The sequence below is a fragment of the Brachionichthys hirsutus genome, chromosome 19, assembly GCF_040956055.1.
Source record: "Brachionichthys hirsutus isolate HB-005 chromosome 19, CSIRO-AGI_Bhir_v1, whole genome shotgun sequence".
Lineage (NCBI taxonomy): Eukaryota > Metazoa > Chordata > Actinopteri > Lophiiformes > Brachionichthyidae > Brachionichthys > Brachionichthys hirsutus.
This window is the reverse complement of record NC_090915.1, coordinates 5,060,512-5,077,693: the sequence shown is the minus strand read 5'-3', so window position 1 is coordinate 5,077,693 and position 17,182 is coordinate 5,060,512. Positions and strand designations below refer to the sequence as shown.

Here is a 17,182-nt window from a genome sequence, read left to right as displayed (position 1 = left end):
TTAGTTATTATAAGTCATTATCGTCATTATGATTATTTATTATCTGCAGGTAGTTGTCGGAACGGTCACCGGCGTAGAGGAACTGTCAAACCTGCTGCAACAATTTTGTAGCACATTTCTCTTTTGAGCTCTTAATTGGTTGAGACTGACAAAGAGGAGATATGCTACAGAATTTGAGCTGTTATAAACCTGCTGCCATCTCATCATTATCGGTGCTACAACAGGAATCCACAAAAGAGATTTTGGCCTGAAACTGAAACCCATACAGTCCACAGCGGAGTGGCATCAGTCCAGGGTCAGTCCCGGGGCTCTTGGCCTCTACCCTCAGCGGAACTGAGATGCTGACCTGTTGGTCGTTTGTCCGAAGTGCAGGTTTGACTCTAGACAGCCTGCAGAGGAGGGACATCGAGCCGCAGCTTTGATCTGGCAATTGCCAGAGATTGGGAGTCATGAAAGCGCCCCTTGCTAAATTACAGTGGGGTTGAAAAGACTAATAAATAACCATGTTCACCAGCGACAGGTAAAGATGTAGGTCACATTCTGTTAGATAGCCTGAGTGATCGCTTGAGGATTAATCAGCGGCCTTGAATTTATCACGGCAACAACAATCAGGTTTTGCAAATCACGGGATCCAAAAAAGCATATTCCACCTGACCTGAAAAAAAAATTCTGGTTATTTTCCAGCTGTTCTATCAATGAAAGATGAATGAAAGGTGGATGTACGAATTATATGACAGATAATAATAAAAAACAAAAAAACAAAAAAAAGAGGCCGACTGCGGGTCTAATCATTCTGTGTTTGAAGTGGTCAGTTTGTGGGCGGGACAAAGGATGTTGATTGATAGCTGACCGGCCTATAGGGCTGGCTGAGCTTCCTTCAGAGGTCACCTCCTGTCTGGCCCCTGTCCACTGCACACTTCCACAACATATCCGGGGTCTCGGCCCTTCAGAATAGCTACAGCACACACACACACACACACACACACACGCACACTCTGTACCCCCTTGGCGCCAGGCTGCAGCAGTGGTCAGGGCCCTGCGTGCCATCCAGAGTCTGGTGTGAGGGGGAGGGGAGGGGATTGTGAAAATAGTCTTCAACCAATCACGAACCGTAGTCTCCTTATGGAAAAGGTTATAGCGCTCCACTTCCCCTTCTCCAGTCGCCGTGGCTACAAATTCAGGTCGCTCACCTCAATGTTATTCAGTGAAGTGTTTTACCTGCTCTGCGTCTGGTTGAATGTAAATTATAATAGCTTCAATCAATCCTGCAATCGCCCAGCCCCACACAGAGTCGCTAAGGAACGACGCCCGCTTTCCAAAGATGATGCCCACTGTTACATTTCAATGATCCCTGAAGACTAACGTCTCGTGCAAAGTTTTCCACGCTCTCCGGAGACTCCGATCACTCCTTTTCACAAATATCCATAGCTCTAACCATGATGGGAGGCCTCAGAGACGCTCACAGGCTTCCTGCAGGCTCAGGCTGACCTTGGATGATGGTTAATGGTTATAGCGCCATCTTTTGGTTGAACGTTTAACGCATCAGTGAATGAGAATGTATGAAATAGGAATTAAAAAATGTGTTGTTGTTTAATAATTTTTCTTATGAAATAACAGAACAAAGTTTTTTATGTAAAAAATATATATATTACAGTGTGGTTATCTTTACATAACAAAGATAGGAAATAAGATAATTGTTTTAAGTTTTAATTTATGTGGTTTTGTAAAATATAAACAAAGATGCTCCTTTAGTATTATATTTTTATAGCATTGACACGTTTATTACAATGTGCAATATTAGAGCAATGAAAATGTTTTTTTATACATGAATGATGTAAGTCGGATGAAAATAAAACAAAATATCTACCTACAAATAAACTGAAAACTTCAATGTATTAAAATATCAATATCATGAAATATTAATCGTGTGAAAATAATCAAATTATTTATCAATCATTTGTTTGAAATGTTTTCTTGAGTATCAATAGATTTGTTAAATATGAGTAAAATAACAGTTTACTTTGTGTTCAATCCTAATGAGCATTGTCATCTTGTTATCCAGCGTCTGCTTTAATGTCTAGTGATTATTTAGATATTTTTTTTCTTCCTCTCTGATCCTGGGAAAAAGACAAATGGAGTGCGGAGACTAAGTCGCTCACAGAGGCTGAAAATAAGTCTGGGAAGACATTCCTGGGATGACGGCAGGAGAAAAGGGAAAAGAAAAGCACAAAGGAGACGAATTGAAAGATGTAATAATAAATAAATTTCAAATTTATGTAATGCCAAATTACATTTTTCAACTCAGTTTAGAATAAGCTGGCCTTGCTTCAGTTACAATCAGCACTCAGATAAATACATAAAATTGCAGTACCAGACAGGATGAGATTTTTCCTCAGGAATACAGTATGAATAAATATTTAGTGGTATTGTGTTTGATCACAGGTTTGGCATTTTACATAATCTCACTTTGCACACTTAAATAAGTCCAACAGTTTGGGGTTCGGATTTACGATGAAACCCCATTAACCCAAAGGCTTCCTGGCGACACGGTCAAAGCACAGAGCACAGCACACCTCTGTTCTCGCTTTTAATCAATAATGTAAAGCAGATGAGACGGCAGCGATGGAGCGAACTGCAGGAGAGCAAATTAAACATTTATCAGAGAATTTCATACGCTTGAAATTGAATCGGCCGGTGTGGAGGAATGGCAGGGTGTGAGGGGAATTGCTGTAGAAAGAGATGTACCCAAAGTGCCCCGTAAGCCCCCCCCTCCGGGGTCGCTTCAGGGAACCGTGGTCGTATCTGAGCAGGAGAGGGGTGGAAGGTGTTGACTAGATGCAGACAGTGGAGTTGATAATCCACTTTCCACACACCCGGAGAGAAGCTCTTTATAAGGCCTTTCGGACAGGGTCCCAGGCAGCCCCCAAAAATAACCCTCTTTGATTCCTGATCCAATAGGCTGGGGGGGGGCTCTGTGCCATGTTTCCCCTCAGCAGCACAACACAACTCTCTGAACTGTGGACTAATTGTATGAAGTAGAAAGAAATTAAGACTTGAAACAGTTAGATATTTAATGAAAGAGCGATTCTTGAACTCTCGATGCAGATTTCTCCACGTATGCATATTTTGGGTCAATACATCGGCACCAATTTCTATTTTTCAGGGTTTTTGGTCACAGCGACACAAAACATATGGAAAGAGGAGAAGCTGTTGAGGGTAGTAAAAAGAAAGAAGAGGTGCAAAGCAAAGAAAAAAAGGCCTTTTTCATGGAGACTGTATTTCAATTTAATGGCACAGAAGTAAAAAGCGGAAACACCGTTTTGGAACTCGCTTTCGACATAATCGTCCCCGCTGAAAAGTCTCTTTCCTTTTCTGAGAGGGTGCATCCAGATTTATAGTTTGGCAGCAGCAACAGATCATAGCAGAAACACACTTCTCTGGCAATGAAAGGTGTCCTTTACAATACGATTGGCAGGTGGTTTCATCGGGAGGCATATGGTTGGATGCTTGAACGTTTTAAGCAAGGGGGGGGGGATCAGAATGAGACAGCAGAGCATTTATGTCATACGTCTTTAAACCCTGAATAAGCCTCAGTAAATCACAGACATATTCCGACTGAGAATTTGTTTTCTTGGCATATTGATCTGTTACTTAACATCCCAAATTGATAAGGTCGCTTATAAGTTAAATGGCGTAGATGGCGTGTCATGCGGTACGGTGTTTGTTTCCAGAGAGCAGGAGGTTCCATCTATCAGAAATCATTGAAACACACCGCAGAGGTTGTTTTTCATAGGAAGAATATATCTTAGTGTCGAATATGAAGTCACTGGAGCACAAACCTCTGCCAGCGCAGCTCATTATTCCTCATTATCCCGTGTCACAAAAGCATGAAAACCATAATGGATGGAAATTGTGAAACACTTTATCCCCTTTATCCAGATTGACTTCCAAAACATAAGGGATTCCGCCCAGCCCTCACACCAGGTTGGGTTCAATTCCATTTAGTGTTTTTTTTTTTTTTTAAATCAAAAAACAACCAAACAAACAGAAAAACAGAAAAACAGCGGCAAATATATATTTTATAAGAAAGATAAGTCGCGGATCGGCTTTCTAAAAAGGCTATTTTGATCCGCTTTAAACTGTCAGCGCCATTTTTTGAACTTCAGCGGGTCGCACTTCATCACGATTGAACATTTTCAATGGCTTTAAGATCTGTCTGATCATTTTCCCAATCTGGTTCCTATTCAGCTTACAGTTCTAATTGCCCACAGTCCAAACAGCCCGGCAGACATTTCTATGCTTAATTAGGACGCTTTTGGCTCAGAGACGGTAGTGCTGACTGCAGTCGTTCCCTTGTGATTGGGCTAATTTAAGGCTCCCTTCGAGCGTCTGCTTGGCAGATTTTGGTCCAAACATCTTCATGAGCTGCCTGTGTTCAAAACAAAGCCACAGTGCTGTAATTACAATATGACATTAAGCCAAGCCAACCCGGCAGCTGACCTAACATCTCAGTTCCACCCAGTCTGGGCGAGCAGCACTCTGTGACCTTTATGAAAGAGAGTACAAACAAGCTAAATAAAAAATAATAACCCAGTGAAGATACTCATCCCTGAACCAGCTGTCTACGGTTTCCTGCAGGGGATGGGAGAAAGGAATAACAGCTGAGAGTTGAGAGCAGCTAATGTCAGTCATGTCGGCCCCCGTCATTCCTCAAGTGGCCTTTTGCCTCGTGAGCGATAGCCTGAGAAAGGACAGCGGCCTTATCATCAGAGAGGAGAGCCAGACTGAGACATATCTGCAAATAGACAATTGCTTTGATTGTAGATTAAGATTAATGAGATATAGGAACATTTTACGTGTCGTTCATATGCATATGAGATATTTGTGTTTTGGGATAGCTACATAACTGTGATGGCATTTGTCAAAAGAGTCAGCTTGTAAAACTGTCAGAAAATCAAACCTGGAAGAAAACATGAAATGGGTAATAAAACATCTGGATAAAAAAAAAAGGTGGCACCAGCAGGTAGAACGGTTCTTGTCCACATGTTGATCGGCAAATGCTCAAGGTTTAAAAAGTTTGGCAAATAAAACTATTTAACCAGTAATTATAGTGTGTCATCAGCAGATATACACTCCCACTCCCATCTGCCTGGCATTTCAATCCCACTCTTATGGGGGGGCAGCAGTTCGCCCATGCTCAGGCTCTTTGGCGTATCTCAAGTGGATGCTGTGTCCATCCTGGGAAGCCCAAACGGAGATAAAGCGGCCGTTCCTCCGCGCCCCGGGGAGAGGGGGACTGTCAGTTAGACAAGGGGGGCGAGGGACTGTTCTACAGAGGAAGGGACGCGAGGTGAAGGCATGGTGTAGCTCACTATCTCTGCATGAGGATTAACTGATATCGCCCAGGCAACGCAACCTCCTTGACTCCAGTTTGTTCTGGTCCCGGGTAATTAGAGGACAGACAGTACCAGTGTCCTATCTGGACGATGGTTTCCACGTATTACTTTTTATAGGTCAACCATTTTGTCCCTCATTACCTCCGCTCTCGCACTCTCTGTCTTTCCCATGTTGTATTTTTATTTATTTTTTGTCTCTTCTCTGAAATCCTAAAATATCTCAGTTGTAGCCGAGTGAGTGAAGAAATCTGGCAGAAATTATATTTGCCCCCCCAAAAAAAGAAATATTCAGCGGCATTCACACAGTCAGTTAGGATTTGCCTTCCTTCAAAGAAATAAGAATGCATTTTAGGAATTGCAGGAGAATAATTTGGACACAAAAAAAACAAGATCTTGATCATTTAAAAATCAACTAAATGGGAAGTATTTATAGATTTAAGATCCCCTACTATAAAACACGACAGTGCTCTTGTGTGTGTTTGTCCAGTGATAATCTCCATGGTGACGCTGCTGTGTTTTGACAAAATGCATCACCTACAATACGCCGCCTATCTTCCATCTTTAGCAGCATTCACACGCACACACACACGCACACACACACACACAACCAGGGGAGGCACAAATCTTCACGGAGGAGCTTTGGAGAAAGTCATGAATGACCTGTGATAGCATGTGCACATTATCATCAAAAAAACAGCCAGCGCTGTAACCACATCCAGATGGAGCGCAGCCATTATCTCCCCGGCTTTTCATTGTGCGTCGTGCTGCTCCTCCCTCCCAGGCTGCCGTGCATGTGGTCATGCTTTGCACCTTCCCAGCAGCCAAGGAACGGAGAGGGAATTCTGCTTTACGGGATGATCGATGATTATCTATGCAGCAGGAAATACATTCATTTTGACGTGTAGCCAGAACAAAATTAAATGCCGGATGTTGCGCTTCCCAGATGGAAGATGGCTGACCTGTTATTGATGATGACACTGCCGGTCGATATATTACAGATGAATTTACTCCCCACAGGTGACTTTTTTTTAAATGTAACCTTTAGTTTGGTTCAGGATGGTGAAATTTAAAATAATGCAAAATATATGAACATATTAAAAAGTAGTAAAAGATATAAAAACAATATCAAAGTCAGTCGGGTCCTAATCAGAGTGAAATTGATGCCATCTATATGACAGGATTTACATTTTTCTTAATATGTCCGTCTTAATGCACCAGTGAAATTACATCTTTGTTCATTCACAGTTTTCCCTTTATTCTTTCATGACTCTTATTTTTCTTTACGCACTGGTGAGCGTTCATAAAAGCTCTGCGATGATCCAGTTTAACTTGCAGTACTAGCTTTCTACCTATAGAGGCCAGCGTTGTACCTGGTAATCAGCCTACAAAATCCGACTGTACCCATCATTTTACAGCAGTGCCATTTTACAGGTAATTAAATGAAGACGTCACAGTATTTCCATATTCATCTCTGTATTTTGGCAAGAGTTAATAATGTATAGACATAAAACATTTCATCCTAAAACAGGAAAACCAAAGCAGGTGAAGTTCATCTCTACAGTCCAGAAACACTGTTTTAACCCACAATCGTGAAAGATGTGAAATTATTATTATTTAAAAATGGTTTGGGAAGAGCTCCATGGTCACCATCTGGTCCCGTAATGTGACCAGAATCAGAGTCTCTTCTTCATCTTGCCCTTCTTCTGACCACCCCGCCCGAATCCTGACTTCTTAACTTCTCCCAGCCACTGTTTGTTCCTGGTGCGGAGTTTCTTCATGCCTCCGCCCTGCAGGAATTGCTGCTTCTGCCGTTTCCTGCGCTGCTTTATGATCTGATCCTTGGTCTTCAGCTCTGAACGGACTCTGCTGCCGCCGGGGGTCTGCTGCGACCCCGCGGGCCTCTGGCGATTAGGACCCTGGGGTTGAGGGCCGCGTCGGCCACGACCTGGAAGACCGAGGAAATAGAAACGAGGATCAAGAAACAAATACTACTCATTCAAAGAAATGAGCGGGGGCAATTTTTTCTGCTAAAATAACTTTCACTTAAAATATTGATACCGCCACCATTTAGCTTAAGACAAGGATCCATATATTAATAAGATAGTCAATTAAATTGTTTTGTTTTTGACGAGACAAACCATCACATGTGATCAACTACATGAAAAGGGCTCTCCTACCTCCAGGCCGCCTCCTTCCTCCTCCTCCTCCTCCTCCTCCTGTTTCTCCATCTGATCCCGCGTCATCAATCTTGTATTTTTTCTTCCAGTCCTCATAACTAAAAAGGGGACGTCAAGTTCCACGTCTCTTCAAAATAAAACTAAATATTGTGAGATTGAGCAACACGAGGAGAAACATTTTGGAAGGATACAAGTTCTTCCTGTTCTTCTTGTAGCTGATGGCCTGACCGCCGTCTGTTCTGATCTTCTTCTTCTGGTCCTCCTTTCCGGATACTCTCACGAAGCGCTTCCTCTTGCGGTCCCTGCGAGTCACGGAAGACACACTGGAGTTATGGTATTTTAATAGCTAAATCGGAATTGTAAACGCCCAAAGAGCAGGAGAGACACGATTTTAGAGTGAAATCGAATTCTCACCATTTCATCATGTGTTTGTGTTGGTTGAGTCGATCGCCCTCGTCTCCCATCAGGTCCAGGACAGCCGAGGAGGCCTGTTGTTCAAAGGCCGAGGCATCTCCACTGAGACTCAACCTGACATCAGCACACAGGGTTGGACAGAAATGACCCGTTTGAATCCCCTCTGATGCCCTTTTCCCTCACCGGACCTCTATTTCAGCCTTACCCTCTTTCAGAGTTGAAGTCTTTGGGTCTGTAGGGGATGTAGTACTCCTCATCTTTGCCCGACTTTCTGCTCCTCTTGTCCTTTGGCAGATCTTCCCCATCTTCCTGGGCATGTCTCCTTTTGTCACCGACCACTGATGAGAACACCCCCTGGTGGAAGCATTGAACATCACACACGTCAAAATAGAGGAGCAACAGCGCAGATTCGCAACAAAACGTAACATTCATCAGTGATGTCGCTCACATTTATGCACAATCTGAGCAAAAGTTATCGTTTAAATAACGTTTCACCGTGAGAGATTACTGCTTATTTGAATTTTATGACAGAATATTTCTTGTGATTTTGGTCAGAAAAGAAGATTATGGAAACTGATATTCTATAAGTTTAAAAACTAAAATGTATCATTAATAAATAATTAAAATGATCTTTGGCTATCAGAGATTGTAATTAGGTCCTCTTGCTTTCTGTTTAATTTACCGTGGAACATCGTATTTTTCTATGTCTGAACTCATTCTTGTAAAATAAAAAACGCTAAAGGAGAAACACAATGCAGATGCTGATTTAACAATCCTGAAACTACAGAGGAATTTAGAGTTCCTTGCCTTTAGATCGTAGTCCTCGTCGCCCGTCGAGTGTGGGAAATCATTGCCAGAGGTCGAGGGGTTGCTCGGCCTCTTCAGCAGACTCTCCGCAGCCAGGCTGTCTCTCCGTTTGTTAAATTTAACCACCAATCGATTGTCTTTGGAGCGTTTGGTCCGCATCACCTCGCCGGCTTGCATCTTACTGCTGGAGTTGATTTCAAAGATTGTCTGAAAGTAGAGAAAATGGGAAGACGTTTGTCTTTTATCGCGGTTTAACAGGAAAAATCATCAAATATACTGTAACTTACCGATTTGGATTTGTAGCCTTTGATTGCATCGACTATATCGAGGCGCTCCAGTTCCATTTTCTCCAAGCCAAAACCTGAAGAAAGATTGGAATATTGTCCAATCACTGCCTGCTATATCATCACCACCCTTAACTTTTCCTTCTCCCCCAAACTGACCGAGCAGCGGGTGGACGGCCATGCAGGACAAATCCGTGCTTTTGACCCGCCTGACGGACTCGGGCGAAGGGTTCGGCCGAGACTTGAGATACTGCTTGTAGGCGTTCTCCGAGACGCGATGCAGGTTATGCAGGTCAAGGGAGTTCTCATGAGCTGTGATCAGGTGGGCGCTTTCATCGTCCAGGATGCTCTGAGGGACGCGGCCAAACACGCCCGCAGCATCTGTAGACAGGGGGGGTACATTTGTGCAGAGAGGCAATTGCGATGCATGGCAGGTCAAGTCAATGCCTCAAACCCAAGTCTAGCAGATCGATCCAGACCTTCTCCGAAGCCTACCTTGCGTGTGTTCGGGCGTGGAGAACAGAACAGGCCTTCCCAGGAAGAGGTGAAGGTCGTAGACAAAAGGCACCTCGTCTTGACAAATCATACTGTAGGCTGTGCCAGTGCGCCCGGCACGTCCCACGCGGCCTGGCGGGAAAAAGACCAAACGATCACCACCACGTCAAATTCATCAGTTCATCCACGTACAAAAAATTAGGTGTATAAACCACTCACCAACTCGATGCAAGAAGAGCTTGGCCTTGGAAGGGAAGTTGTAGTTGATGACATTGTCCAGCAGGGGGATGTCTATACCCCGAGCAGCTACGTCAGTCACGATCAGCACCATGGCTTTCCGATGCACAAATTTGCCGATATTGATCTTCCTGGCGGTCTGATCGAGTGAACTGTAGATGTAGGCGCACTCCAAACCTTCTGACGACAGCAGCTGGACACCAAAACAAAAGACATTCACCAATCAAAGCTACGGTTGATAAAAAAAAAAAAAAGACCCATGACTGAGTCCTCATGTGAGGATTTCAGTCAGAGAAACAAGGGCGCCGTTTGTTCCTTACTTCCTTGATGTATTCTACGTGGTGTTTAGTGGCCACAAATATCACAGTCTGCTCCTGAGGCTTCACCACATTCCTCAGCAGGTGAAGCAGCAGAGCCGACTTGTCATCCATACGCAGGTGGAAAAATGACAGCTGGTTGAAAGCCAGGGGGGGGGGGGGGGTTATTTTTCAACAAACTAAAACAAAAACGGTTTGCTTTCATGCATTTGCTTAATTTTTTTAATTCTGTAAATTCAAACCATTAATTAAATTTTTGCAAACGTTTCCTTCTCTCTTTACCTTAATCTGATCGCTGATCTTCGTATCCACATCCAGACGAATCAATACTGGTTCAGTCAGCCCTGGGAAAAATGTTAAAACGCTAGTTTAGCTCGGGTCTCAAGCAGCTAAGCTAAGATGATTGATGCGTTTTCCATTAAACTCACCGGCTCTGGCAAACTCCACCAGCAGTTTGGGAAGTGTGGCGGAGAACAGCAGCGTCTGCCTGGTGTCCGGAAGCCTGCGGATGATCTCCTGAAGCTGCTCCGCGAAACCCATCTCGAACAACCTGAGCGGCGGAACGCAAACCAGCGTGGTCGTACGCGTAAAGCGGTGGGGTGGAAAAACACGCCACCCGCAAAGGGACGAGTCCATTTCCTACCTGTCAGCCTCATCAAACACCACATACTCCACGTTATGCAGCCTGAGGTTCATCTCCTTGATGACGTGCATCAGACGACCGGGGGTGCCGATGATTCTGTGGCGAGAAGCACAGAGAAACAGGTCTTACATTTATAGTACAATGGATGGGGGGGGGGGTAAGTTAGCGCTGCAAAACACTCACATGTCAGGGTTTTCATGAAGAGCAGCAAACTGATCATCCATACTGGGGAGGGAGGGAGGGGGGGGGGGGGGGCAGAACATTTGTATTTATTCCCGAGCTGAAGGATCTCCAGAGTGCAAAAACAAATAATCGCCACAGAAATCAAAAAGCAACAAGGCAGCAGCTCACCTGTCTCCTCCCAGGATCAATGCAGTCTTCAGGCCAGTGAATCTTCCCAACTATAGCATCGCAACACAATAAAGAAATAAATATAGCATAGAATAGTCGCCACTTTTCTCCAGGCATAGCAGAGTCACTCATGAAACACGTTTGCACATAACATCGGCGAGCCTGACCTCTTTGGTGAACTTCATGGTCTGCAGGGCCAACTCTCTGGTGGGGGTCAGGATGAGGGCCCTGGCTCCAGTTTGGGCTTGAGGGGCTTTCAGCTTCTCAAACATGGGCACCAGGAAGGCAGCCGTTTTCCCGCTGCCGGTTCTGGCCATGGCAACCACGTCTTTGCCATCCAAAATCACGGGTATGGTCTGAAGCGGCAAAGAGATATCGGATGTGAAAATACTGCGCCGTTTAGGATCGCAGATGTTTCTTGTTTCTTGTCAAGATGGTAAAAGGGGGGGGGGGGCTTACCTTTCTTTGGATAGGAGTAGGAACTTTGTAACCCTTTTTCATGATGCCTTTATATGCAGGGTAGCTGAGGCCTGCAATTGTAAACAATTACAACAATAGAAACGGGGCCAAGCAGGCCTATGCGCACCCTCTGAACTGGGTCTTACCCATCGACTGGAAGCCTCCAGACTTCTTTTTCTTCTTGTTTTGGGCTCTGACCAGCTGCCTGGTGTCAAGCTCCACATCTGAAAGGCAGTCTGACGGGGCCGGGAACCGCAGCATTTCCCTCCCAGGCTGTAACACCAGAAAGAAAAATGACATCAGCAACATAAATAAGAGTATCCACGTTTATATCCACGAAACAATGCTGTTTATTTAAGTATTGAGGATTTTGAGGAAGGAAAACATGCTTAGTAAACTCTGTGTCTTTAATATAAACCGAGGGGGCATCCGGATTTGAACCGGAGACCTCTTGATCTGCAGTCAAATGCTCTACCGCTGAGCTATACCCCCGGTACGTTTAGATCTCAGCGTTTCTTCTTACAGAGTCGTCGTCCTGAACTTCAGCGGCTAGCTCGAAGTCTCCGCGGTCCGAGTCGGTCTCCGATTCTCTGTTGGTCGTGTGTCTCCTCTTCTTCATCACTTTCTTCTTCCTCTGCGCCATGATCGGCTCAAAGACCTTACAGACGGTTTAAAGACCGTAAACTGTTGCTTTACGCTACAGGTTTTAAACTGTACGACATCAAACACAAGCGCATGACAACAAGGTTGACAGACATTTAGCTTTAGCACACGTGCGGGTTGTTTCTTCTTCTTCTTCTTCCTCTTCTTCCGTTTCGTTTGACCGTAAGTTTAATGTAGACAGTTCAATACTGCCACCTACCGCTAGAAAGAGGTACAACATGTATATTCACTACAACGTACTGTGTACACTGTACTGCGATTTTATTTGTGGCTTTTGTGATAAAAAATTCGGAAAAGCTAAATCTAAAGAATTCTTATCAATAAATCTAATAATAAATACCTAGATCATATATATATATATAATAAATCTTATAGAATTTTCCCCATGGATCTATAAAGTATTCTGATTCTGATAACCGTATGACAGTGTTTTTTCAAATTCATATAATGAATTAATTACAGAAGACTGATATTTCTATAAATTGAGAGAGAGTAAAAAAATCCTTGTGATAATTCTAAGATCATAATAATTGTTACGATCTCTTGACCCAGCTTGTACAAAACAGCGAGTTGTTGCTGCTGTCTGTTTTTTATTGCAGCAGGTGGATCATCCTTCACACGGATTTTCTTTATTAATCCATTTAGCCACAATATAAAATCACAATGTACAGTTTCCATCTGATTAGTGCATGATGTGACAAAAGGAGCATGCAGGCACGATCAGTGTTACACAAAATCCATCACAAGATTTTAAAGGAAAGCTAATTCTTAGTTTTCTGCCCGAGGAAAGTGAACAGAACTGTTTGCACAGAGTGGAACATGTCATAGTCTGTGTGAAAAAACCCAGACGTTATAAAAATAGTCCTTTTGGATTTACATATGAAAACAGTAATAGTACGCGCATTGCAAAAATATTTCATGTCAAATATTGCGACCGTAACTCAAAAGTCATGAAGCCAAATGAGACATAGAAAGTATTTGCAGAAAAAATCCACCAATTTCACATTTATGCTGCTGGAATACAGAAATAGGCTGTAAAGTGTCTGAAAATAAATACATAAATATTTAATCCACTGCTCAAACACACAATTGCAAACTCTCCACAGGCACCGTGCTTCTTTTAGACATTTTGATCTCAAAAGCTACAGTTTTGTTATTCCTCGAAGAAGAATAACAGCATGTCATAACTGACGACGTCATTTAACAGACCCGTTCCCCCCAGAGCCTCCAATATTCCATGCATTCACTCCCTCTGCACATTGATTACCAGCCAAGTTAAATGTCAGTGATGCGTCCCAGATGTGGCTTCATTAAACTCTGAGGCCAGCTGCTGCTCAAGAAGACAGCTGCACAGCACATTGAAAAGTTGAAACCCAAATGAGGCTCTGGGCTGTTACAGTAGGGTATTCATTCAAAGCCAATATCAGGGAAAAAGGTTACTTCCTTTTAATAAACATCATTTCTGTTTTGTTTTAGTTGGAATGCAGATATCTTTTATGATGTGTGCCATTAATGCAAAAAGCAAGATGTAAAATGTGGACTTGGTTTAGGAATAATAATAATAATAATAATAATACACAGCTATACATTATTTTTCAGTCTTACAGGATATTTTGCATCGGCCCATACCTTTATGTTATTCAGGCAGCCGCTGTCAAATATTTGAAAACACCCAGTGGAAATGTGTCCTTTGGATGATAACACTGACACTAAAATATGGCAGCCGAAATGTGCAGTGTCCTGTTTGAAGTCAGTGGGCTGATGTACAGTAAATAAGTCAACGCCATGGTAACAGGCCGGAGCTAATGCCATTCATACACTCTCACGGAGCCTGGCTGCTGTGGCTTGGAGCCAAATCAGTTCAGGGAGCTGACAGGGATGTTGTGTGTGTGTGGGGGGGGGGGATCAGAGCAAGAAGCCACCTTTATGATCTGCTTTTGTCCCTCAAGGTGATTTAAGTATTTATAAGAGCCTGAGGAGATAAAGATACGAAGCTGGCAGTGATGGGGAGGCTGTGGCTTTCAACTTGGCGTTGTGAAAAGCATGCTGACATATCAGGTTGGCCTCCGAACGCCTGAAATCACAATTCCTTCCATATATTAAGCCTCAAGTTGAACACAATGTTGTTCAAATGTTTTCGTCTGTAACGCTGCATTGTACGTCACTATTCTGTGAAATCGAATAGGGCAGCGTGTCATGATTTTCCTCTGGGGAACATGGGCGAATAACATCCTGCCTCTTATTAATCCTCTGACAGCCCCATCATTGATTTCACAAAGTGTATGCCGATAGGATCTATAAATGGCAAACGTGCATGGATTTATGGGGACTTAATGCATGCTAAGCCAAGCTGCAGCCTGCATACAGGAGACTTAGAGGGGAGCATATGACCTTTCAATGATCTGTGGCATAACTTGAGTCAGCGATGGCATGTGAATACGCTGGAATTCATGAAGTGACTAAATGGGCACTGAGTGGAAACCATTAGGAAAGCAGAGCTCAGGTTGTTTTAATAAAGACATTCTCCAGCAGCAGATGTTGCCTCTAAGCCTTGGAGATTTAGGGGAATGTTTAAAAAAAGAGATTATTGAGCCGATAGTTTGTAAAGCAAAGCCTTTAATTGGGGGTAGTATATAAATATTATTCCACTCTCTCTGTGCCAATTAAATTATTTATCAAGGGCTCTTAAAGGAGCCAGCCAAAGTGGACCCTTTAAATATACTGTAGTCCAAACACCCGATTAGTTTTGCTCGTGATATGCTGCAGCATATCAGGCAGGCTGCCCCCCCCCCCCCCCCCCCCCCCTGCAGCAAGCCTTCAAATATTAGCTTGATTTTCTGTGGCAGCCGCTGCACAACCAAAGGGGCAAATTAATCTCAGAAATCTGATAACAGCTCCTCAAAAAAAAGTCAGACGTGGCTGTGTGACGGGAAATATCTGTTTCCCGATTTGCATCCTGAAAAGTGCTGAGAGATAGATGAGAAATCAGTCTACTCAGAAATATGAGGGGCAAATGCTGGGTGTTTTTGTCAGGCAGCAATAGGATGTGCATCAAATCAAAGCCGACACTCGAGACTTGGTGCAAAATGTGCCTCGGGATCCACGATCATGTCGCTGCGAATAACTGGTGAAAGGCATCGGATCTCGGGGCATTTAAAGAGACGCTCAACGCCTGGTCTTGGGTTCAGTGAGCTCGCACGGCACTGCAACACTTTGATCGTGTGTCCCCCCCCCCATAAGTGAGTGCAGCAGATGGTGAGCCCGCCCCTGGCTTTACCCTCATGGCACCTGGGCAGGGAGGCAGAGCAGCCATGCACAAGGCACCTGATTGCGCCTCTTCAGATACGACGAGCTACAATGCTGAGAGGAGAAAGTGCGTACATGCTTGGGATGATACACAATAACGTTAACCCTCTGGTCCCTCCACCTGCTCGGAATCACGCCTTATTAGGTCGCTGGTTGGATTTAAGGCCATGAAAAATGTTGGAAGTAGGTGCAGTGCACGCCACGCAGAAAAGATAAATAAAAAGAACATTGTAAATTCAAGGGGTAATCAAGCTAAAGTGAATTTAAAATGCTCCTCTTCACTGTAAAACACTGAAGTTCATTTAAAGTATTCTATTTCATCAATGCCATACAATAACATGCTGTAAACTGCAGTGAAATCTGTATTTCTCTAGTTATTTGTCTGACTTTGGCCTCCCCTTTGGTGTAAAACTGTAGAGGCCAATCTGGTCAAATGTTGAAATGCTTGATATGGTGGGTGCTAAAAAGCCGTTTCCCTTCAGGGTTTCAGTGGTTAATCTTACAGCTTGAGCAAGCATCAAGTCTATAATCATGGGGTATGTGACAAAAAAAAAAAAAGCACAAAGACTTGCCCTAAAGAGAGGAGAAAGAGACCCCTGGGGATTTCTCCAACCACACAAATTGGTGCATCAAAGCCCCTAAAAGTGAAATCAAAGCCCTCCCTGTGCTCTGCTCATTTCTTTTGTTTTGATCTCGCTGCGCATGGCCTGCAGAACATCCTTCCATTAGTGCTGTGGTCAAATACTACTGGATTACTGCTCATTAAGTCAGCAGTGAAGCCGCCGGGCTCTGGCTAATACTTAATGGCCATTTTCGGTCTCAACTCCGTTACACTTTCACTGGAGGGTTTACATGTGATGCCCGAAATTAAACCCCAAAGAGCAGGATGAACCTTTTATGCATTTCCCTCCTCACATGATTGTTGTTCCTTTTTTTTTTTTTTCCTCATACAACCAGGAGCTCACTTCTTCTTCTGATGTCTTAATTGCTATTTCATCAAGAATTTAAAGCCATGAAGCATTCTCTATTCTCGCCTCTCTGTCACTCCAAACTAGCCGCCGCAGAGGACTCGAAGGGAATTTAAAGAGGCTATTGTGTGTCATGAGATAAGTCAGGAGCAGCTCGGGGAAGACTCACTTTCATCATTATGGTGCTGCCGGACCTCCTCTTCCCGCTCCAAAATCCATGCTTCGTTCACTCTCCTTTCACAGCTTTATCACCCAAAAGGCTCAAGCAGCTCAGCAGAATATAAAAAAGGGCTGAAAGGTTGACACAAACATTGCATGTGCACATCAGCATCGGGACTTTTACCCTGAGTGCTCTTTTATGCTTCACAACATTCATTTTGGATGCGTTAGGTGGAAATGGCTCGTTATAGATTCATCAATACGACCAATGGGAGTGCCGGGTTGCTGAGTTGTGCAAGTTTGCATGCCAAAATGTAAATATATATATTTTTTGATAAAAATTAGCACATCAATGAGGATATTGAATAAAGCTTATTAAATCGACAGGCCGTAGCTGGTCGGCTTTTCATTAGGGCAAAAACTGGAACAAACTTGTCTCTTTTTGTCATGTTGGGAATGTTACCAGGAAGAGAATAATTCTGGTGATGATCCAGAAGAAATCCTGG

The 17,182-nt window shown here is 43.6% G+C and overlaps 1 protein-coding gene and 1 non-coding gene across 2 annotated transcripts; both read right to left on the bottom strand.

Moving 5' to 3' along the window:
• Nucleotides 1–6,641: 6,641 nt before the first annotated feature.
• On the bottom strand, nucleotides 6,642–12,223 carry ddx54 (DEAD (Asp-Glu-Ala-Asp) box polypeptide 54). Its single transcript, XM_068752954.1, has 20 exons — nucleotides 12,104–12,223; nucleotides 11,727–11,853; nucleotides 11,581–11,651; nucleotides 11,289–11,477; nucleotides 11,122–11,171; nucleotides 10,954–10,995; nucleotides 10,771–10,866; nucleotides 10,556–10,677; nucleotides 10,410–10,471; nucleotides 10,131–10,262; nucleotides 9,793–10,003; nucleotides 9,574–9,705; nucleotides 9,238–9,459; nucleotides 9,082–9,155; nucleotides 8,795–9,001; nucleotides 8,193–8,341; nucleotides 7,988–8,101; nucleotides 7,765–7,875; nucleotides 7,574–7,671; nucleotides 6,642–7,341 (listed from the first exon to the last, which is right to left on the bottom strand). The coding sequence occupies exons 1-20, from the start codon at nucleotides 12,221–12,223 to the stop codon at nucleotides 7,070–7,072; spliced, it is 2,601 nt and encodes an 866-aa protein (XP_068609055.1). The 3' UTR covers nucleotides 6,642–7,069.
• trnac-gca (transfer RNA cysteine (anticodon GCA)) lies at nucleotides 12,001–12,072 on the bottom strand. The gene has a single exon. It is a non-coding gene; the product is annotated as a tRNA-Cys (tRNA).
• Nucleotides 12,224–17,182: the final 4,959 nt, after the last annotated feature.